This window comes from Natrix helvetica (assembly GCF_964273705.1).
Source record: "Natrix helvetica genome assembly, chromosome: Z".
Lineage (NCBI taxonomy): Eukaryota > Metazoa > Chordata > Lepidosauria > Squamata > Natricidae > Natrix > Natrix helvetica.
The window spans coordinates 89024794-89049440 of NC_138554.1; the positions used below are offsets into that span (position 1 = coordinate 89024794).

General features: G+C 46.4%; 1 protein-coding gene across 1 annotated transcript in view; it reads left to right on the forward strand.

Annotated features, from left to right (window-relative positions):
- TRIM71 (tripartite motif containing 71) overlaps positions 1 to 24647 on the forward strand; it is a 73976-nt gene that overhangs the window by 46540 nt on the left and 2789 nt on the right. The window contains exon 3 of the mRNA XM_081969820.1: positions 6980 to 7114. Within this exon, the coding sequence (XP_081825946.1) occupies positions 6980 to 7114 (135 nt within the window). The remainder of the gene's footprint in view (positions 1 to 6979; positions 7115 to 24647) is intronic.

Here is a 24647-nt window from a genome sequence, read left to right on the forward strand (position 1 = left end):
ATAAAAAGGACTTTCTGATAAGTAATTTTTGGTAATGGAGGAAAAGGAAACACTACATTATCAGTGTTAACCAAATTTTATTCATAAATCTTAAGATTTAAATTTAAATTTAAAATATGTTAAAACGCAACTTTTGATCTCTTTCAACAGTGATGTTAATAGTCTTGAAAATCCTGATATGTAATGTGTGCTTAAGAATGTGTATCTGTCTCAAAGTCTAAAGCTTGATTCTTTTGGGGATACATTAGGCTAAATGGGAATGTTATTGACCTATAACTTCCTGTTATTTTTAGGTTATTAGATGTCTAATGTACAGTGTATGTTCATGGAAATCATTTGACATTGTGGAAGAAAGAATACATATCTTTTGCTTTTCTCTTAATTAATAAATCATGCATTTTCATAGCTGTATTAACAGATTGTTTTTTACCAAAATATTAAAAGCATTTTTTTCATGGTGGCTTTCAGTTGTTGAGGGCAAAATGACTGGGTATATTCAAAAAGTCCAGAAAACATGTTGATAATTTATAAGATGCTACAATGTTGTAAAGAATGAAATTATTTTGAAATGTTTTCAACGTGTGGTAGTCATGTTTAAATGAGATCATCAATTATATTATCAATTGCGTTAAGAAATTGGGAAGGTTGAATTTTTATTCATGACTCTTCTACTCTAAATCTTACTGCCACTGAAAGGGGGCATAGAAGAAGGAGAACAAGTGGAAATTAAGAGCAGAGAACTGCAAGGCATATATTGAAGAAAACACACTCAAATTCCTGAATGGCTGGATTTAATCTACTGTAAAGTCTCCTGGTGGGATGCAGGCAGAGTCTGGGCCAAGCTATTATGATGAATACAGATATTTCCAGGAGTTCATTGACTGAATTGAATGAGGAAGACTGCTGGGAATATGATTTGATAGGCATGTACAAGGCTTCTCTTTTTCACACTTGATGTGGTAACTGTATCAGTGGTGGGTTTCAAAACTTTTTGGAACCTCTTCTGTAGGTGTGGCTTGCTATGTGGGAGTGGCTTGCTGCCCATGTGACTGGTGTGGGCATGGCTTGCTGCCCATGTGACCGGGTGGGAATGGCCAAAACGATGTCACTGAATTCTTTGCCCCAATGGATAAACTACAATAAGATTAAAATAAGTACACAAAACAATAAAAAAGCTACTTACAGAAGGACGATGACTGTCCTTGCAAGTCTTCAGTATCACTGACTCCAATGAATGGCCTGCACAAAGAAGAGACACAGAAATGAACTCTTCCATTGCATGCACTGCATTAGGATGAAACCAGCACACAAAACAATAAAGACAGCTACTTACAGAGGGAAGATTACTGTCCTTTTCTCCGTCTTCTGCACCACCACCTCACCACCTTGCTCCAATAACCTGCACAAAGAAGAGACACAAAAAGGAAGACTTTAATTGCATGCACTGCATTAGGATGAAACCAGCACACCCAGCAATAAAGACAGCTACTTACAGAGGGAAGATTACTGTCCTTTTCTCTGTCTTCTGCACCACCACCTCCCCACCTTGCTCCAATAACCTGCACAAAGAAGAGACACAGAAAGGAGGATTTTAATCACTTGCACTTACTATATTAAGGATGAACCCAGCACACCCAGCAATAAAGACAGCTACTTACAGAGGGAAGATTACTGCCTTGCCAGTCTTCTGCACACCACCTCCTCACCACCTTGCTCCAATAACCTGCACAAAGAAGAGACACAGAAAGGAAGACTTTAATTGCATGCACTTACATTTTACATAAGAATAACACAATGAAAGAGATACATTCAAGTACTTTCTTGTGTTATTGGTTTTCTTGTTGTTGATATTTCCATATTGTTCTTAAGCTTCCAGACTCCTCAGTTGCAGCTTTCTTGGTCTTTACTTGTGGATCATCAGCCGTGTGATGGTGCGCTCTGAACCACTTTTTCATTGCAGAAATTGGGTCCCATCTCTCAACAGGCATGCCAACAACACTTATCATGATTAGATTACTTACGTTTGGAACAATTAGGCGGGTTCTTTGCTCTGAACATATGAGGTTCATTTTTGAGAATCCCCTTTCCGCCTCTGCTGAACTAACAGCAATTGTCCTGACAATATCTTTAGCTTTTTTGATACCGTCAGGAATTTTGTACTTGTTTGGATTTTTTAGCACATTTTCCAAAAAATCTCTGTAGTCGTTCAAATTAATTTCATAATTAAAAATTTCACCAAATTCAAACAATGCTGCCTCTGCCTCAGCCCATGGAACGACTACATATTCAATGTTCCAGTAATCTGGCTCCAAATATGTGATAAAGTGAAACTTGTTTGCGGCTGGCAATTGGCTACCTGTTTTGAGATGGTCGCAATCCATCAGTCTTTTCTTCAAATTGGTGATGATGCATGACAGAATCTTGTCACGAGGAAGGGCAACAAATCGTTGATTTGGAACTAAATTGATGTTTTTGAAGGCTTGTGTTTTTAGCATTGCAGCAATGTTGTTTTCATATGTGCCTTTTCTCTATCTAAGCACTTGAAAAGCTTTGAATGTTCGCAATACTAACTTTTCGGCCTTGATGATATCGGTGTCTCTCCCCTGCAGGGCATTTGACAGATGAGAAATCTCATTTAGAATATCTTATCATGAGGGCCAAATCCTTCAAAAAATTTAGTTTTTCAAAACGGGAAGCCCTGCCTGGGAATCTTTCATTGCCCAGAAAAAACTGATGTAGTGCTGGATAAGCATCCCACAAAGCCATGGTTGCCCTCAAACTACAGGCAGCCCATCTTGGTCCCAAAACTCTGCCAATCTTCACAATTTCAATGCCCAATTGTTCGGAGATTTGGAAGAGGTCATTCTGGCTCTTGCAGGATTTGTGGAAGGTGGTGTGTACTTTATCAAGGAAAATCTTGAAGTGGTTGATCTGCTTCACTTCTCTTATTGCATCATCCAGCACAAGTTGTAGGTGGTGGTTCAAGCACTGTCAGATTATGATGTTTGGGAAGTCTTGAGCTATTCTGGTTCTGACTCCAGATTTTCTTCCAAGCATAACATTGGCACCATCAGAGCAGAAAGCGATTACATTCTTCTGGAGATATTCGGTGGTAAACCCAACTTTACGCAAGCTTCCCATCGCTGCAGAACATATGGTTTCCCCATCTTATTTCTCTAATTCCAAAAGCTCAACGAAAATGGTTGCTGGACATTCTAGATCCTCAACTCTAACAAAAACTATCAGCACTGCTTTCATTGAAAGTGTTGAGGCTTCATCTATTATTAGGCACACCTTTAGATTCTTTGCAATAATTCTGGAAAACATGGTGGTCTTGATTTGGTTTGCAATGAATTCAACTATTTTCACTGTGGATCTCTGGGAATGCAAGCCAACTCCCACATCCACTCCAACCATGGTTAGCAAATTTACCTGCGCTTCGATTCTGAGAATGGATTACATCTTTGCGCCAGATCGTAAACAGTAGAAAATATTTTGCAAGTACTGGATAAATGTTTCTCAGTTGACTTATCTACGGATTCGGTTAAAGCATCTTGCTCCGTTGTTTACTGCTCTCCAAGCAAATAAGGTGTGCTTTTGATTGAAAATGTTCCTTTAATTTTTTTCTGAGTGATGCTTGTTCTGTCTCCTTAGATTTCCCTGCTGGCACAACCTGGAAATGTTTCCACTCTTTAGAAACATGAATACCTTTCTCTAATGAGAACATGGGTTTTGCACCGTACTCACAACCTAACTTCTTGTCAGATACTGCCAGTCCATCATACTTGTCCTTGAAGTGTCTATATTGCTGCAAATTCCAGCAGTCAGGAAGTTGTGGAACTTGAGTGGAGAAGATGGACTTGCTGCTTTCTTCGACCTCAAATGGTGGAAGTGGTGGTGCTGGTGCTTGTGGTACTGATGCTTGTGGTACTGGTGACTATTATGGATCAGCTGATTCCTCAGCTTTTGGTTTTTGGAAAAGAAAGCGGTCATACTCTGTTGCCTCTTCTTCATTCTGTTAAATAATACTAACTGCAAAAGAAATAAAACAATATTGGACTCAATTGTGGTTGTAAGCTGAGGACTACAGGTAACAGAAGGGACCTCTGCTTTCACTCAACAATGTACAGTCTTTTCCGGAAGGATGTCCCCCAACAAACAGGAAAGATATAGTCTTCCATCCAAGAAGTTAAATCAAGAATGAATGTCATAGGTAGATTCACAGAACAATACAGATTTCTTTTTCTGAAATTTAGTTCTCAGTTCAAAAAACAGGAATATATGAATTAGGTTCAGTACTTAGGTCAGTCCAAGTAACTATTCAAGAGTTAGTGGTTAGAAGCAATGGTAAAGCAAGATATGGATTTAAAACCAGAAATATTATGTTGGCTATTTGAAAGGGAATACAATACATATTTAATTTTACACATATTAGCAGCTGCTGGAATTGTGTTTGCACAACAGTGGAAAAACAGAGATATGAAAATGAATAAATATTACAATATGCAGAAATAAATAAATTGACAATTAAAATCAAGAAGGCTTTGAATACATTTTCACGTAGGATTTGTTTTAGCAATTGATAACTAACAGAAACAGAAATTAGAAATCTAAAAGTATGAAAGAAAACACTAATTATGTAAGGAAAGGTCACTAAAATGTATAAGGAAATATTATTAGTACTTGATCATTATTAATGCGTAGATAACTGAGGGACATTACACACCCACAAACTATGACAATGCCAGGAAAACACCAAAAAATAACAATTTTTCACCAAGAGACTGCAGATGAAACCAGCTTTTTTCTCTAATCCTAAAGACAGGAAAGACAAAGCCACTGGAATAAAAACCATCAAGGCATTGTGGGAAATTATAAAGGCCAGTGCCAGGAAGCTCACAGAACCAGCAACCACCCCACAATTACCTAAACAACCAGGTATCACATAGAAACACACAAAATCTGGCAAAGCTGCCTTGCACCAACCTGGCCTGCCCATAGAAAAGCAGCCACTTTGAGACACATAAACCATGCACCAACCTGCACACTTAAAAGCAACATATTGCATCACAAATAAACCATTTGCAAAAAGGAATAACATTTCTTGTAATAAACATATTCTATAAACAATAAATAAATGAAAATTCCCTAAAAATAATTTAAAATATATATTCTATAAATAATAAAAAGTCCTTAAAAACCATTAAAAATATTCCATACACAATAAATTACAATAAAACCATTAAAATATTCTATACACAATACTTTTAAATGTATTGAGTATAGAATATTTTTAAATGGTTTATTTCAATTTATTGTTGATAGCATATTTTTAAAAATAGTCTTAAGACAATTTTAAAAAAGATTCCACACACAATAATTTAAAATGAAACCATTAAAAATATTCCATACACAATGAATTACAATGAAACCATTAAAAATATTCCATACACAATACATTACAATAAACCATTAAAAACAATACTTTTAAATGTATTGAGAATAGAATATTTTTAAATGGTTTATTTCAATTTATTGTTGATAGCATATTTTTTAAAAATAGTCTAAGACAATTTTAAAAAAAATTCCACACACAATAATTTAAAATGAAACCATTTAAAAAAATTCTATACTCAATACTTTTAAATAAAACAATTTAAAACAATTCTATACAATAAATAAAATATTCTTTTAAAAAAACATTAAAAGCATTAAAAAAACGGGTCACTTATCAGCAGGCAGAATCAGCAGCTCTCCGATGCAATGGATGCTGCAGGAAGCAGGCAGGCAACGAGGCAGCAGGTAAGCTGGACTGAAGGGACAAGGGACAACCGGGTCAGGTAGGCTCGCCGCCTGGCAGGCTTAGCCAGCCAGGCGAAACTGGAGATGGGGGGAGGAGGTAGCAGGAAACTCCCTTTCGGCCACACGGCATATGCCAGCTCACTGCTTTCGCAGGCGAGCTAGCCTCTCCCCCCTGCTGCCGCCACCCACTTCCAAAAGGCATGCGGCGTACGCCAGTTCGCAACTTTCGCGAGCAAAGGCCTGAAGGCCTTCCCTTGCGAAAGCGGCGAGCTGGCGTAAGCTAGCCTCCCGCTGCCCCCCCCTTACCTGAAGGAAGCAGCAAGCTTCTGGAAGGCGAAGGGAAACAAAACGAAATGAAGGGAGGACCCGGTCAGCAAGCACGATGCGACAGCTGCTCGCGAGCAGAAAGACTCTTTTCAAAAGAGGAATGTTGGCCATTGGCGCCGTGCTTTTAAATGCTTTTAATACTCCAGCCTGCTCACTGATAGGCTGGACTCCAGCCAATCAGTGAGCTGTGGGCTGGGCTTGTTTAGTGCAGACAGGTGGAGGAGCAAGCGATCTGCAATGGAATGGGCATGGCGAGTGAGTGACAGGGCCAGCCCGGGCAGGGTGTTCCGGAACTTACTTCTGGATCCACCAGTGGAACATCTTCAAACCAGTTTGGTAAATTTGACCAACTGGTTCTACCGAACCGGTGCGAACCGGTAGGAACCCACCTCTGAACTGTACATACTGTGAATGAATTAAAAGAAGCAGGGTCTACTATTATATGTGAATGAAGATTTCTGTGTAGTAGATTAAATCAGAATTCATGGCAGAAAAAGGTACAGTATATGCATTATTTGAGCAAGAGATATAGATCTGCGGAAATAGACCATTTTGAATAAATCACTTTCTGAGAAAAATAATCAGTTTTACCAATTCCTAATTCACAGAAGGTTTTAACACTGTGCTCTGATGCTAATAATGGAAGTGGTCAATCAGCCATTGCCAGCCCACTTTCAAAGTTTGATTATATTAGTCAAGGTTTGAACATGCTCTAAGTACCCTATATTTCTATTTGGTAGACTTGGTTATTTTGTGCTTCAGTTCTATTTTTTTTAAAAAAAATAGCTTAATAAATGCTCTGTCTTCTGTTGTACAATTAATTGACTAAAATGTATTTTTTTTGTTATAGCTGAGTATTGAGCAAGCGCAAGCTGTAGCAGAACAAGTTGAGATGAAGGCAAAAATGGTACAATCTGAAGTGAAGGCCGTGACTTCCAGACACAAAAAGGCTTTAGAAGAAAGAGAATGTGAGCTGCTGTGGAAGGTAAAAAGAGAATGCAATATGTTTATGAACTGCAGAGGCATACTTCTATGTTTTTTCAAAATTATCTATGGAAGGAAAGTTGCTTATAAAAGATGATAATTTTGCCATATCCTAAATTAATTTTTTGTTTGTCTTCTTAAACAAACGTTGTTATAATTGAGAATACATTAAAACAAAGTTCTTTTAACTTCATTTTTACAAGAAAGCAATGAATTCCTGCTTGGAGCAGAAGTCTAAACAGATCCAGCTCGAGTTGTATAGCTTGTTAGTTATAAAGGCTTAGAGGAAGAGTGAAGTAATTACATCCCACAGTTTGAGAAATCTCTAAATTTAGCTCTATATGGAAGGTTGTTTTTTTTGTGGTACTAATTAAATCTTGAAGTGTCTAATTGGCCAATATCCTGTTGAAAGTCTTGCTGGTCACTTGCCAATATTAATTACCATTATTGCTGCTGACTGGTGCTTTATAACAATCATTGAGCCACGGTGGCACAGTGGTTAGAGTGCAGTACTGCAGGCTACTTCTGCTGCCTGCCGGCTGCCTGCAATTTAGCAGTTCAAATCTCAGCAGGCTCAAGGTTGAGTCAGCCTTCTATACTTCCAAGGCAGGTAAAATGACGATTATGACGATTATTGGGGGCAATATGCTGACTCTGTAAACCACTTAGAGAGGACTGTAAAAACATTGTAAAGCAGTATATATGTCTAAGTACTATTGCTATTTGATTGCCCACCTATGCAATGGCTTTTGCTGCAATAATAGGGCTGACTGGTTAAAGCTTGCCCTTCCCCCCTTCAATTGAGAAGAATTGTTTTCCAGGGCGCTGCTCTGGAGAGTCCAAGCAAGGGTTAAATACAGCCAATCTGCCCAGAACTGAATTGAAACTTTAAAACACTCCTCTAGTGCTGATTATCTTCAGTTTTTTTTTCAATTCAGCTAGCCCAGTGGACACGCTTCGAGTTTTTCTTCAATTCTAGATAGATTGCTTGGACTCTCAATTATATTACTGAAAGGAAAAGATCATGCTCTTTACATTGGAGCAGGCTTGGTGAGAGAAATTTACTTTAAATCCCAATTTGGCTTCTCTCTCACCCCTTGGTCCTCCCGGTGTCCCGATCTTGCACGGGCCCCGCAGGGTCACAGACAGCTGTTGGGGAAGTGCGTGGGTTGGACTGCCGTCACCAGCACCGCCGCAGCAACCCTGCTGCAGGAGGAAATCCCCACTGAGAGCTCCCATGTCATCGTCCATGCTTTTTACAAGCCGGCGTTTAGTGCGGCCCCTCAGGGCTCTCCTAAGCATTAGCGGCAACTTTAAAATGTCGAGAGGCGGCAGGGAGTTCCGACCTCCATTTGGAGCCGCCTGTTTCGTTTTTTATTTCGATTTAACCGCATGCCGTAGCTGCTAAAGCCTGACTCATAGCAGGAGCCGCGTGGAGACCTCATTGACCGGTTAGACCGGCGATCTGGGCCCCTATCCTTTCGAACTGAAGTGGCAAGTGCTTGTGGTCGCCTGGATCACAACCCTTACCTTCCTGCAGGTGCTGGGAGCTGGATTTGCTCGCACCATAACCCTGCCTGGCTGAATCTCTTCCTGCAACCTTCTGTGTCTCTTCCTGAGCATTTTGGCTTGCGGTGGGCTACTGTGAGGTGGTGAGTGGAGGTGGTTCCCTACCTGTCTCTTTGGGGGTTTCCTCCCAAGCCTTCGCTAGGCAGGCTGGCAAGGCTGTCAGGGAGGCCATCAGAGGCAACAAACCTTATTCCAAACCCGGGCCTAAGGAGGGATTGGGGCAGGATAAGGACACCATATGCCGTCAGAAGGCCCTAGAAAAACAATTTTCCAAGGCCCAGCAGCAGGCCCAAGCTTCCCAGGTGGTGGACTCTCAGGAATCCTCCGGAGAGGTTGCCCTTGCCCAGGCTCAACCTATCTCTGATAGCGAGGGGGAAGGCCAGGAATTCTCACCCACGGCTTCTTTGGCCATGGCAGTTTCACCAGGCCCCTTGATGGCGGATCAGGCCGACCTCTTCGCCTGTCCTTCGGACCTGGAGGAGGGGCCAGCCCCCATGGGGCCCTTGGCACTGCAACTTCCACCTCCCAGGCCCAGCCCCAGGCTTCACCCAGTCAAGGACCAGGGGCCCAACCTTTCAGCGGAAATGCAAGAGGTCATCAACGGCAATTTCCCAGGTCATTGAAGCGGGCATGCATCAAAGAGGCAAACGCACTCGCAAGACCCACCATCTGGAGCCCCAGGCAGCTCCCAGTATTGCATCCTTCTCCCAGCCTCCTCAGTCCCCCCATTCCTCCCTAGCCTCGGAGGATTTGGCCTGGGAGGAGGAGGAAGACTTATTACCTAGGCAGAACCCAAGTTCTCGGGGGATGAAGGTGGTTCTTCCGAAAAGCTTACCTTTTTGGGCCTATTTAAATTGACCAACTTCAAAACCACCCTGGATAAAGCTAAGGTAGCGACCCGCATGGGGTCTACCCCGTCGGCTCCGACGGCCCAAGACCCAGATGATCTATCTAGGGACCTTTTTGAAGAACCTATGTCGGCCCAGGAGATAGTCCCAGTTCCCAAACTATTCCTCAACATGGTTCAAAAGCAATGGGTGCAGCCTGCTACCATGACTACCCCCAGCAACAATGATAAGAAGCTTATACAGTAGATGCCAGCCTGGAGGATTTGCTTAAGCTACCTCCAATTGATCCTCCCGTGGCGGCACGCACCTCTACGCCTGATCTCCCCCCTGACTTATTAGAGGGGCTCACAGCTGAGGACAAGAGGTCCGAGACTGCTTGCCACAAAACTCACCAAGCGGCAGCATGGGCGATTAAGTCATCCGCCTCAGCCTCCTTCCTTTCCAGGGCAGCCCTGCTTTGGTTGAGGCAGTTGCTGAGAAAAATTCCAGCCAAGGACACCAAGTTGAGGTGGAATATCAACAAGATCATGGCAGCCACGGAGTACACCACCGATACCACCCTGAGCGCTGCCAAGTTTGCCTCTCGAGCCCTAGCCTCTAATGTCACCACCAGACGCCTCTTGTGACTGAGACACTGGAACGTGGATATGCGCTCCAAGTGGAAGCTTGTCACAGCCCCCTTTAAAGGGGACAAGCTCTTCGGGGAGGTCCTGGATCCTGTCGTAGTAGAAAACAAGGACAAGAAGAAGGTGATGCCATTGGTCAATAAGAAGTTCGATCGGAAGGGTCCCAGCTCCTACAGGAGGCAGCCCTTTCGGAACACTGAGCCTTCCACTAGCTCCGCCCCATTTCATCGTGCGTATCCTCAGCAAATCGATCGGTCCCAAGACCATCAGTCCTTTCACGACAGAGGTCACCAGCAACACTACTCCAAACGCCCCTTTCAGGGGGGTCTGGTTCACGCCCCTTCAGGAGATACAAATGACCATCAACGATCAGCTCCCATAGGAGGGCGTCTCCAGTTATTTCACGCCAAGTGGGAGCAGATCACGTCGGACCAGTGGGTCCTACAAACGATCCGCATGGGCCTCACCTTGGAGTTCCTCTCCCTCCCCCCCGCCACTTCATGAGGTGCCCTGTCCCTTCATGCCCAGTCAAATGGTCCCTCATGGAACAGGAGATCAGGCATCTCAGGGATATCGGGGCCATAGAGGCAGTTCCGGCGGGTCAGGTGGGGACAGGATTTTACTCAATCCTGTTCCTGGTTCCCAAAAATTCCGGGGGATGGAGGGGAATATTGGACCTAAAAAGATTAAACTATCATGTAACCTATCGGAGGTTCAAAATGCAATCCCTCCAGTCCATCCTGGGATGCATCAGGCCGGGGGATACATTGATATCCATAGACCTCAAAGAGGCCTACCTCCACATACCCATCCGCAAAGCCCATCGCCGATACCTGAGATTCACTTACGCAGGCCGCCACTACCAGTATTGAGCCTTGCCGTTCGGCCTATCATCGGCCTCCAGGACATTTAGGAAAATCCTCGCGGCGGTGGCGGCCTTTCTCAGATCCCATCCAATAAGACTGCACTGCTACCTGGACGATGTCCTCATCCAGTCGTCATCCCACCAACAGGCAACCAGAGACCTGGAGTGTACACTATCCAGGTGCTTCAAACCACGGGTTCTCCATAAACTTGGAGAAAAATCATCTTCTTGTGGCAACCAGACTACAACATGTAGGGGCCATCATCGACACCATCTCCTGCCGGGTCTTCCTGTCTCCGGAGAGGGTGACCAGCCTCAGGGAGAGGGTTGCACAAGTGCAGCGGTCGCCCCTGGCCAAGGTGGTTCAGCTGTCTCAGCTTCTAGGCAAAATGATCTCGTGTCTGTCCATCGAGCCTTGGGCAAGACTCCACTCCCGTCCGCTCCAGTGGCTCCTGCTCCCTTACCAAAGGGCCAACGAAAGCAGCTAGACGAGGCTAATCCCGGTCTCCTTAGAGGTACGGCGTTCCCTCAGGTAGTGGTTGTCCCCTGCCCTGACAAAGGGGTCCCCCTTCAATGAACCCATCCGTCTCACCATCACGACGGACGCCAGCCTTTACGGCTGGGGAGCTCATTGCCATAGTCAACTGGCGCAGGGCAGGTGGTCTCCTTCCGAGGCTGCTCACAGCATCAACTGGCTGGAGCTGAGGGCAGTCAGGTTGGCCCTCTGCCAGTTCCAGACCAGCATACAAGGGCGCCATGTGTGGATACTGACGGACAATGTTGCGACAAAGGCGCACATCAACCGCCAAGGGGGCACTCGCTCCAGATCCTTGATGTCAGAGGCCGAAATCCTAGGACGGTGGGCGGAGAAACACCTCCTGTCCCTACAGGCGGAACACATCTCGGGCACGACCAACACCCAGGCGGACTGGCTGAGCAGGGCCACGGTCGACCACTCGGAGTGGCGCCTGCATCCGCATCTGTTCCAGCAATTGTCCCAGAGGTTCGCCCGTCCACAGGTAGACCTGTTTGCCACCGCATCCAACACGCACCTCCCAAGGTTTTTCAAGAGGTTCCACGACCTGCGTGCCGAAGGAGTCAACGCCTTGCACTGCCCTTGGCCGCGGGGACTACTGTATGCCTTCCTTCCGTTACCTCTACTTCCCAGAGTCATCCAGAAGATCCTGTCGGAGGCGGCGGAGGTACTGTTGGTGGCACTGTTCTGGCCCAGGAGAACCTGGTTTGCGGACCTGGTGAGCCTCTTTGTCGAACCACCGTGGTGGATCCCTCCGCAGGAGATCTCCCTCAGTCAGGGGGCTCTTCAACATCCAGAGCCCCAGTGGCTGCAACTAGCCATCTGGCACTTGAGAGGGATCTCCTGAGCAGAGGCAGTTTCTCGGCCAAAGTGATCTGCACCATCCAAGCATCCAGGCATCCATCCATGACCTGGATCTATGATGCTACCTGGAGAGCCTTTGCCAGCTGGTGCACTGCTCGTGGATCTTCAGCCTCCTCAGCCTCGGTCCCTGTCATCCTGGACTTCCTGCAAGATGGTTTGGACAAGGTCCTGGCGCCTAACATTCTATGGCATCAGGTGGCGGCAATTTCAACCATTCTGGCCCCCGATGGACATTCCTCGCTCGGCCATCATCCTACCATTCGCAGTTTTCTCAGGGGCACAACTAACCTGAGACCCCCAGTGGTTCACAGATATTCATCCTGGGACCTCAACATAGCTCTATCTGCCCTTATCGGCCCCCCGTTTGAACCACTCAGAACTGCCAGTCTCAAACATCTGACATTTAAGACAGCATTTTTGGTCGCCATCACCTCAGCTCGATGTATTTCGGAGGTGGCTGCCCTGTCCGTCAGAGAGGACGTATGCTTGATTTGACAAGACAGAGTAATTCTCAGGCTGGACCTGTCGTTCATCCCCAAAATCAACTCCTGGTTCCACCGAGCCTAGGAGGTAGTTCTTCCGGACTTTTGTCCGCATCCTAGACATCCGAGGGAGGAATGCTGGCACTTGCTAGATGTGCGCAGGACGTTTCATAGGTACATCAAGCGCACAGTGGGGTTTTGACGATCTGAATCACTCTTCATATCATTCCAGCCGGCTTCCCAGGGCAGGAAAGTGTCCTCCTCTACGATCGGAGGGTGGCTGAGGGCCTGCATCGCCCTTGCTCATATCCTGCAGTCCAAATCTGTGCCTCATCACATTACAACACATTCGACTAGGAGCGCCGCCACCACGGCAGCCTGGGTGATCCAGGCACCGATTGAAGAAATTTGCAAGATGGCTACCTGTACTTTGTTCTCTCCATTTGTCCAAAATTATAAGTTGGACAGCTTTGCATCAGTGGAAGGGGCATTTGGGAGGCCTGTTCTTCAAGGCATTCACACCAGCGGAGAGACTCTGAATGCTGCTGCTTCCCGCCCATGCTTCGGCATGTCCCTTGCTTGGACTCTCAAGAGCAGTGCCTGGAAAATGACCATTGTCTTACCTGAAGGGTCGTTTTCAGGGCGCTGCGAAGGAGAGTCCACCCCACCCTGGGGTCTGGCTCCGCTGGTGACAGTTTGAACATTTACTGTTCCAGTTGGTTTGGTTTTTCTTATTGACTTGTTTTCTCAGCGCGCAACAGTTCCACGTCTTCATTGAAAAAATATGAAGATAATCAGCACTAGAGGCGTGGTTTAAAGTTTCAATTCAGTTCTGGGCAGATTGGCTGTATTTAACCCTTGCTTGGACTCTCCTTCGCAGCGCCCTGAAAACGACCCTTCAGGTAAGACAATGGTCATTCTCATACTACAGCATTGTTTTTTTGTAGAGTCTACGTTTTTGAGCTAGGATACTATATTAATTTCTTCAAGTTAGCATATGGGTGTTAGATCTTTACTCAGATAGATTTTTGGAGATGAGTTTTAGAAAATAAGCCTGAATGAGATTAGGGAAATTTAGTTAGGAATCAGATATTTTTAGGGGAAGGTACAACTGATGTTGAAATCCTAAGGTACAGGGAGTTACTCTAATATAGCTAAAGCAGGCTATTCCAGGAGAGAGTAAGTTAAGCAGGTAGTGTTACTTTTTCAAAGCCAGTCATCAATCTATTTTGGACAGACAGGCACCCAGATAATTTCTCAAAGTCTTTTCTTCTACTATTGATGACTAATAAAATCATCTTTTTGGAGGATTGTACAGCCTGAAAAACTAACTTGGAAAAGATAATAGAGTCTTCATTGGATAAGCTAGGTAATATCACCTAAGCCCAGATTTGAATGCATTTGGGTCAATCTTGAATGCATTTGGGTCAATATTAAAGGTTGTGGAGGAAATGACATTGCCATAGGTCTATACTACAGGCCACCCAACCAAGCAGAGGAAGTAGATGAACGTTTTGCTAGTCAGCTAACTAAGGTATGTAGGAAGCACACCACAATAGTAATGGGAGATTTTAACTACCCTGACATCAACTGGGAAACAAACTCTGCACCAAGTGGAAGATCCAACAGGTTCTTAACAAACCTAGCAGACAACTTTGTTTTCCAAAAAGTAGAGAAGGGAACAAGGGGATCAGCCATATTGGACTTAATTCTCACTAACAGAGAGGAAATGATAGAAGGTGTTGAAGCCATAGGAACCCTGGGGGCAAGTGACCATGCAATATTGGAATTCAACATTATGCAAACACAAATGGTAGAACAAAGTCAAACTAGAGTCTTGGACTTTAAGAAAGCTAATTTCAATAAACTTAGAGAGAGCTTGGGAAAAATTCCATGGATGAGAATCCTCAAGGGGAAAACAACTCAAGAAGCTTGGGAAATTTTGAAAAATGAGATTACAAAAGCCCAGGCTAGCACAATACCAATGAAGAAGAAAAATAACAGCTCCCAAAAGAAACCAGCATGGCTGCATAAAGAACTATCTGGCAAACTGAAAGACAAAAAAGGTAAGTATAAAAAGTGGAAGGAGGGGGACATAACTAAGGCAGAATATCAGCAAATAGCCCGAGCCTGTAAAGATGAAGTGAGGAAAGCTAAGGCTCACAATGAAGAAAGGCTTGCCACAAAAGTAAAAATTAACAAAAAAAGCTTCTTCCAACATGTTAAAAACAAGAAAAAAGTTAAGGAAACAATTGGTCCATTGCTAGGAGAAAGTGGCAAAAAGGTGACAAGCAACAGGGAGAAAGCAGAACTATTTAACTCATGTTTTGCATCTGTCTTTACACAAAGGGATAAAACAGTCCAACCTATCAAAAGCAGCACCACAAAAATCAGATTAGGAACACAAATTGAAATAGGGAAGAAAATGGTAAGTGAGCACCTGTCTACCCTAGACGAGTTCAAATCACCAGGACCGGATGGATTACACCCCAAGGTTCTGAAGGAACTAGCAGACGAGATCTCAGAACCACTGAATTATATCTTTCAGAGATCCTGGAACATCGGGGAACTACCAGAGGACTGGAAAAGAGCTGATGTGGTTCCCATCTTCAAAAAAGGGAAAAAATTAGATCCAGGAAACTACAGACCTATCAGCCTGACCTCAATACCAGGAAAGATTCTGGAAAAAAATAATCAAGCAACGAATTTGCGAACACCTAGAAGCAAACAAAGTAATAGCCAAAAGCCAACATGGATTTGTCAAAAACAGATCATGCCAGACTAATCTTATTGCATTCTTTGATAATGTGACAAAATTAGTGGACCAGAGGAATGCCGTCGATATAGTTTACTTGGACTTCAGTAAGGCTTTTGATAAGGTAGACCATAACCTACTACTAGATAAAGTAGAAGAATGTGGGTTAGACAGCATCACCACCAGATGGATTCGTAACTGGCTGACCAACCGCACTCAGCGTGTAGTTCTGAATGGAACTGCATCTGCATGGAGGGAAGTATGCAGTGGAGTACCCCAAGGCTCTGTTTTAGGCCCAGTACTCTTCAACATCTTCATCAATGATTTGGATGAGGGAATAAATGGGGAACTCATCAAATTTGCAGATGACACCAAGCTGGCAGGAATAGCCAACACTCCAGAAGATAGGCTTAAGATACAGAAGGATCTTGACAAACTTGAACATTGGGCACTATCTAATAAAATGAAATTCAATGGTGAAAAGAGTAAGGTTCTACATTTAGGCAACAAAAATGGAATGCACAGGTACAGTATAGGTGGTACCTTGCTCAGTAGTAGTAACTGTGAAAGGGATCTTGGAGTCCTAGTGGACAACCATTTAAATATGAGCCAGCAGTGTGCAGCAGCTGCCAAAAAAGCCAACACAGTCCTAGGCTGCATCAACAGAGGGATAGAATCAAGAGCGCGTGAAGTGTTAATACCACTTTATAATGCCTTGGTAAGGCCACACTTGGAATACTGCATTCAGTTCTGGTCGCCACGATGTAAAAAAGATGTGGAGACTCTAGAAAGAGTGCAGAGAAGAGCAACAAAGATGATTAGGGGACTGGAGACCAAAACATATGAAGAACGGTTGCAGGAACTGGATATTAGTTTAATAGAAAGAAGGACTAGGGGAGACATGATAGCAGTGTTCCAATATCTCAGGGGTTGCCACAAAAAAGAGGGAGTCAAACTATTCTCCAAGTCACCTGAGGGTAGAACAACAAGCAATGGGTGGAAACTAATGAAGGAGAGAAGCAACTTAGAACTGAGGGGAAATTTCCTGACAGTTAGAACAATTAATCAGTGGAACAGCTTGCCTCCAAAAGTTGTGAATGCCCCAACACTGGAAGTCTTTAAGAAGATGTTGGATAGCCATTTGTCTGAAACGGTATAGGGTTTCCTGCCTAGGCAGGGGGTTGGACTAGAAGGCCTCCAAGGACCCTTCCAACTCTACTATTGTATTGTATTGTATTTGAAGGGTTGAAGGCAGGGGTCAGGTCCTGCTCTCATTGTTAAAGATTCTGTTCCTCTTCCAGACCACAATGCAACAAACCACAATTTCATCAGGCTACAGAACTATGTTGAGTGTATCTGGAATTTAGATAGCATTTATTTGTGTACCAGGCAGCCCACAGTCCAACATTCTCTGTATCTGAGTAGTTGGAGTTGTCTTGAATCCAACGTTGGAGTCCCTAAGTTGTTGATATATAGAAACTTCAACATCTGGGCTTGCCCAATCTTTTGGATTGTCTTAGAAGTTTATAACTATCATAGACCTGTCACAATTGACAGGGTGCTTGACTGAGGTGTAGTTAATTGCCTATGTCTACTGAACATAGTTCTCATTTGATTAGAATTGGTTGGGAAATGTTTAATAAATATGTTGTGCTCTCACCACATCCTTTCTCTACGGTAATACCATCTGCATTAAAAGAGGTAATAGTGCATTTTCCGGTGGATTCGAGGGAGGGGTCACCAGTGGGTTTTAACACAGCCTGATTGGTCCATAGACTGAGAGAAAATTGATAAAGGCTCCTGCCTTCCCTCTATCTTCCAGTTTCCTCTCAGTCTTTCGGTCCTAGTACTGTGTTTTTTTCTTCTGGTAGGAAAAAATTTATTATTAATGGTAATTGATTTGATTAATTGGACACACTAAATTCCAAATTACAGGCTGCGGTTGCACTTTAGTCTCCCTGTCTGAGCGGTTGGGGGAGGGCCCCGTGGGGCAGCCTCTCCTCTCCCCCACGGGCCATTGAGTTCAAACCGATCCCCGGGGTGCGGGGGTGTCGGACTCAGGTGTTTTGCAGCCGGGGGATGCCCGCTGGCCATTCCGGCGCTTTAGAAGTGCGCAAAGAGCCCTTTTAGCTGCCTGCAGCCGCTGGAGCGGCAAAATACTGTTCCGCGCCGTCCCGGTTGCCCTAAAGGGAGCGTGCGCGCGTTTTGAGGCTTACGGAGGCTCGTAAACAGAGAGGAGCCTCCGCAGTGAGAAAGAAAGCCGCGGCGTTTTAAAACGAGCCGCGGCGATTGTTGCAAACTGGGGCTGGAACAGAGGAGGTTTTGTTCCATCTGGGAGCCTCCTTGTGGTTCTAATTAACTGTTCGCAGACCACTGGATGTTACGGGCGGCCATTTTGAAAGGTTACAGGCGGCCATTTTGAACAGTTACGGGTGGCCATTTTGATTTCTTTGTGCCTTAGAGTTGCAGGCGGCCATTTTGATTCGCACCTCGTGCGCTGAATCGCAAGTCTCCAGTGAGAATTAGAGCCGCTATGCCTCATTGCGTGGAGAGACAGCAGCCAGTAAACCTTACCTGTTGCCCAGCTGTACACATTGTGAAGTGGAAGACACGTGAGTGGGGCAATGGCGAATGTACAGGAGACAGACCCTGGATTCTGAAGATGCTCCTATGGAGGGTGGAGAAGCCCAATTGAGAAGACCCAGAACCAGGGCTGCTTCATCCCACCCAAAGGTCTCCCAGTGCTCTTCCAGGGCCTCCACCAGAGATGAGCAGAGGAGACAGAAAGCTTTGGAAAGGGTGGGGCTAGGGCAGAAAAGCAGGCTCAGGGGCCCAAATCTAGGCCTAGATCTAGGTCTCCTGTTAGGCCCGCTTCAGCCCAATCTGGTTCTTCGGGGATTCAGTCCATCTTCTCCCTCAGCATCCCCCGAATCTACCAGGGGTTTCAGGCAACCTAGATCCCCTTCCCCCCCAGCCTCACTGACACCTATTGGGGGGAGGAAGACCCTTTGGAAGGTTCCTCCAGATCCTTCCCACCTGCTCCAAGACTGGCCCCACAAAATCCTGATCCCCTCCAGGATGAACTTGAGGATTTGGAGCTCTTGCCAGAGAGCATTAAGAGGCTCATCTCGGCTGCCATCACTCGAGGTATAGCTCAGAGAGACAGAGCTTCTCACTCTAGCAGATCTCTGGGGCGCCATTTTTCTAGGGCTTCTTCCCCATCAGTTGTGAGTGAAGCCTCTATCCGTTGGGAGGACAATTATAATGACATGGGGTTTTCGGAGGACGAGGATTCCGCTCCTCCAGATGCCCCCTCTTCTTCGGCTTTGCTTCCCCCAGCCATGTTTAAGCATCTGCTACACAAGGCTCGTAAGACCACTAAAATTGGTACTGGAGACCCCACGGTCCCTCTTCCCAGGGATCCTGACATGGCTATGTTTTCCAACACAGCCATTAATAAGGCAGAGATCCCTGCACCACCTTTGTTCCTAGAGGCAGTCCAAAATCAGTGGGCACGCCCTTCTAATTTCTCCAGCCCAGGCAGCAATGACCGTCGTTTTTATAACGTGGAGCAAACATTTGCTAAGGCATTGCAGCTTCCCAAGGTAGACACCCCCATAGCCGCTTTGGTCTCCTCCTCTCACTCTAGTCTCTGGAGATGCAGCAGATAAAATGAAGCCGGAGGACAAGGGGGCGGAGCTTACCCTAAGGAAGAACTTTAATGCATCCGCTTGGGAAGTTAAAGCGGTGGCTGCTGCCTCCTATTTTAACCGTACTACAGTCATGTGGCTTCACAAACTTCAGGAACGCACTCCAATTCAGGATGAGCGTCTCCATCAAGATATAACTAAGATCTTAGCGGCCTCTCAATTTTCGGCTGATGCCACCCTTGACGCAGTGAAATTCGCCTCTAGTGCCCTGGCCACTTCGGTCACCTCCCGTTGCCTGTTGTGGCTTCGCAACTGGCAGATGGACAATAAGGCCAAGTGGGGTCTGGCGGTGGCCTCCTTTGCAGGCCCCAATCTTTTTGGGGAGGCTCTTGACCCCATTTTAATAGAAAATAAACATAAGAAGGAGGTCCTCCCTTCCAATGCAAAGAAGACAGAGTCCAGTCCCACTCCTTACCGCAGACCCTCTTACAGGGCTCCGGAACAGGATCATCATCCCTTCTTTCAGATCGGATAGGCAGTTCTCCCATCCCTATTACCAGAACCGTAACAGGTTCCAGGGTGAGAACAGGCGGCCCTTTTGTGAGGGGGGGGGGCGGCCGCCCCTTCCGCAGAGGGAAGTGACTCAAACCCAGGCCTTCCCATAGACGGCCGCCTGGCAAACTATGCGGATCAGTGGAACGAAATCACCACCTATGCCTGGGTCAGGGCCACCGTTCGGTACGGCCTGAGACTCGAGTTCCTCTCCACCCCCCGAACTTGTTCAGGACATTCACTCCCTCTCGGGATCCGGAATGACGACGCCTCATGGATCTGGCATTAGAACATCTGCTCGAGATTCAGGCGGTCGAACACGTTCCACCCGCAGAGCGCGGGTTAGGCCACTATTCCAACCTGTTTGTGGTCCCAAAGAACTCGGGGGGCTGGAGGGCGATTCTAGACCTCAAGCGACTGAATCAGTTCCTCCTTTACAGACATTTCAAAATGTCTTCCCTCAGGTCAATTCTCCAGGGAGTCAGACGGGGGGATTACATGGCCTCGATAGATCTGACCGAGGCCTATCTCCACATCCCCATCCTGCCGGCCCACCGCAAATATCTACGGTTTTCCCATGGAAACCTACATTTTCAATACCGAGCTCTTCCCTTCGGGCTGGCCTCAGCACCTCACACATTCACAAAGGTCCTGGCGGCATTGGCGGCTCACCTACACTCGTTGCCGGTGAGATTCCAATGTTACCTGGATGATGTGTTGGTTCAGGCAATCTCCCTTCCCCAAGCCACTTCCGACCTCCGTCTCACCATCAGGTGTCTCCAGTCCCTGGGGTTTTCGGTCAACTTTCCCAAAAGCCATCTCCACCCGTCCACACGTATATTGCACCTAGGGATAGTAATAGATTCAGGAATAGGGAAGGTCCAGCTCTCCCCGGACTGGCTCTCCAGTCTACGTCAGCTCGTGGTCAAGGTGTGCAGAAGTCGGTCAGTTTCCATCCTGACCTTGTCTCAGCTACTTGGCAAGATGGTTTCCTGCATCGGCGTGGTCCCGTGGTCCCGGCTCCATCTCCGGCCATTGCAGTGGGCCTTGATCCCATACCAAAGGAGAAGGATGAGCAACTGCCTACAGTCCCTGCGACTTCCACCATCAGTCCAAGTGTCCCTCCAGTGGTGGTTATCTCCCGCTCTACATCAAGGCAACACGTTCTGGGAACCGGACAGAGTGACGGTGACAATGGATGCCAGCCTGTTCAGCTGGGGGGCCCTGATGGAGACCAGGATGGCGCAGGGCCGATGGACCGCCTCAGATCTCCGCCACAACATCAATTGGCTGGAGCTGAAGGTGGCTCGCCTGGCTTTGCAACACTTCAAGGTTGCTGTACGGGGACGCCACGTATTGCTTTTGACGGACAACGTAGCCACGAAGGCCCACATCAACCAGGGGGCACTCACTCTCGAGCCCTCTGGCATGAAATTGGGCGCGTGGGTGGAAAAACATCTAAAGTCCGTGGTGTCCGAACACATTTCCGGGGAGTCCAATCATCAGGCGGACTGGATGAGCTGAGCGACTCGACAACGGTGAATGGAGTCTCCAGCTGCAATTGTTCCAGAAGATTTGTCGGAGATTTGGCACCCCGCTGGTGGACCTGTTTGCCATGCAACGCAACGCGCAGCTCCCGAGGTTCTTCTCCCGTTTCCAGAGCTGGTCGGCGGAGGGGACAGATGCGCTCAGGAGCAGATGGCCGCGGGGCCTTCTTCATGCTTTCCCTCCCATTCCCCTTATCCCAGGGACCATCAGGAAGGTAGTGTCAGAGGGGGCTCATATCATCCTCCTGCTCCCTATTGGCCCAGGAGACCATGGTTTGCGGACCTGATGCTTCTCTCAGTGTCCCAGCCATGGAGGATTCCTCAGGAGGAGGTTGTCTTGTGCCAGGGGGTCCTGATCCACCCGGAACCCCAGTGGCTCCACCTGACCGCCTGGCACTTGAATGGCAGCTCCTGAGTGGAGCCCACCTGTCCGCCAAGGTTATTGAGACCTTGGAGGCCGCTAGGCATCCATCCACCACCAGGATCTACAATTCCACCTGGTCGGCTTTCGTTAGGTGGAGCATCCCGTTAGGCCTAGATCCAACCAGAGCCTCAGTGGCTAACGTGCTAGACTTCTTACAGAAGGGTCTGGAGGGCGGCTTGGCGCCTAACACCTTGTGCAGGCAGGTAGCCGCCCTGGCCACGGTTCTGAGGGGGGAGGGTGCTCTTTCACTCTCACATTCCCCTCTAATCAAGCAGTTTCTAAAGGGGGCGGCAAACATTAGGCCCCCTCCTATCTACAGGTTTCCCACCTGGGATCTCCCTCTGGTCCCCAGAGCCCTTACAGGTTCCCCCTTTGAGCCCATCAGGTCAGTTCACCTGCGACTGCTAACACTCAAAGTGGCGTTCTTGGTCGCCATCACGTTGGCTAGACGCATCTCGGAACTGGGTGCCCTGTCATCCAAGGACGACCTTTGCATCTTTCACCTAGATAGGGTGGTCCTCCGCCTTGACCCCTCCTTTCTACCTAAGGTGAATACTCTGTTCCATAGGGCACAGGAAATCATTCTCCCTAATTTTTGCCTAGCCCCTTCCCATGAAAGGGAACGTCTTTGGCACCGTTTAGATGTTCACTGCGCCTTACGCATTTATCTCAGGAGAACGGCGGGGGTGCGTAGGTCAGAGGCCCTATTTGTTTCCTTTCAACCGGGGTCTCTAGGGGCTAGGGTGTCCTCAACTACCATAGAACGGTGGATTCGTCAGGTCAGAGTGGTATCCTATGAGGCTTCAGATCAGGTTCCCCCATTGGGGATCACGGCCCATTCAACTCGGAGTGCAGCCACTATGGCAGCGTGGGCCACCAGAGCTCCATTTGAGGACATTTATTGGGCTGCCACTTGGGCTTCCCCGACTCCGTTCACTCACCATTACCGTTTGGATTCCTTTGCCTCCGCAGAGGCGTCCTTCGGTCGTAGGGTCCTACAGAGGTGGTGGCTGATCCTCCCCCGGGGCCCTAGTCTTCCCTCCCTGGGACTTAGCTTGGGTATGTCCCACGTGTGACCCCTCCCTCGAATCCACCGGAAAAAGGACATTGGTCTTACCTGAATGTCCATTTTCGGGGGATGAGAGGGAGGGGTCACTTTCCCGCCCTAGGTAGTTAGCATAGGGCTGGGGGAGGGCTGGGTTGGCTCCTGGGTCTTCTTGTGCTTCCTTTATGCAGATGCTGTACCTTCGTCTTCGTGGAAACTGGGAGATAGAGGGAAGGCAGGTGCCTTTATCAATTTTCTCTCAGTCTATGGACCAATCAGGCTGTGTTAAAACCCACGTGTGACCCCCTCCCTCTCATCCCCCAAAAATGGACGTTCAGGTAAGACCAACGTCCTTTCCCTATTAAAAATAATTTTTGAACCTATTGAAAAAGTACAGGTACTTGTAAAAGTAATGATTGATAAGTAATTCCAGATGCTTTTCCAGTTGGCACTGATAATGTCAGGTTTGTTTTGATTTAGTGTTAAGTTGGGGTGGAGCAGCATGCTTTTGAAAATTATTTAGAAGCTGCAGCAAAATCAAGATATAGTGCCTAGACTTCCTTCAGGTTTCCTTAGGAATATGTGACGTAAATCTCACTCAACTTCAGTAACTAACCATTGTTTTTGAAGTACCATATTTTTCAGAGTATAAAACTCACTTTTCCCTCCTAAAAGAGGATGAAAATTTGCCTTATACACCAAATTTAGCCCCACTCACCCCTACCTTTTGACCTTTGCCTCCCAGCAATTTGCCTCCTAACAGCAAACAGCCTGTTCAGTTTCAGCTTCAGCACAGCCTGATTAACACAGGCAGCTGATTGTCAGTTTGGATCAGCCTCCCAATCATCAGCTGTCAGGCTGCAAGGATTACCATAGCCTATTGCTGCCTCAGTGCACCCCATTTTCAGCTTCTGCATCCCATTTTTTGCCTCTGCATGCCCCATTTTCAGCTTCCGTGCACCTCATTTTCTGCCCATTCTGATCTCTGCCATCCGGAATGGGCAGAAAATGGGGCGTGTGGAGTCTGCAATAGGTTATGGCAATCCCTGCATCCTGAAACAGCTGATGATTAGGAGGCTGATCCAACTGACCTTCAGCTGCTTGTACTAATCAGACTGTTCTGAAACGTGCTGTTTGCTGCAAGGAGGCAAATTGCTGGGAGGCAGAGGCAGATTTTTTTTCTTGTGCTAATCAGTCTGTGCTGAAACTGAAACTGGCTATTTGCTGCAAGGAAGCACATTTCTGGGAAGCAGAGGCAGAGGTAGATTTTTTTTCTTGTTTTCCTCCCCAAAAGCTAGGTGCGCCTTATACTCCGAAAAATACGGTAAATCCCAAAGTGCTTTTTTCAACATCTTTTTGACCATCTGAAGGAAGGATTTCCATAGTACTTTTCCATCTGGAAGCTTCAGTCATATTACAAGATCTACCTTGGGTACAACCAGGCCTTCTCAGTGGCAACACCAATATTATGGATCCCCCCGCTCCCAAGGAGTGTCTTAGTGCTTCTTGGCTGCTTGTCTAGTCAGATTTAAAAAACACTTTTGTAAGCTAGCTTTCCTTTGTGATTATCACTTTGAATTTATCAATTTGCTTGATGGCTATTTTAGCAATGTTTTATATGACCTGTTGCAGGTCATATAAATACATTATTTTGTATTTATGTCAGCTTTGTTGGCTACTTTATTATATAATATGTTGGAAATCATTTTGGTCTGGCTTTCCAAGAATATTTAGGTAGAGATTTAACAGTAAATAAAATAAGTAAACATTAC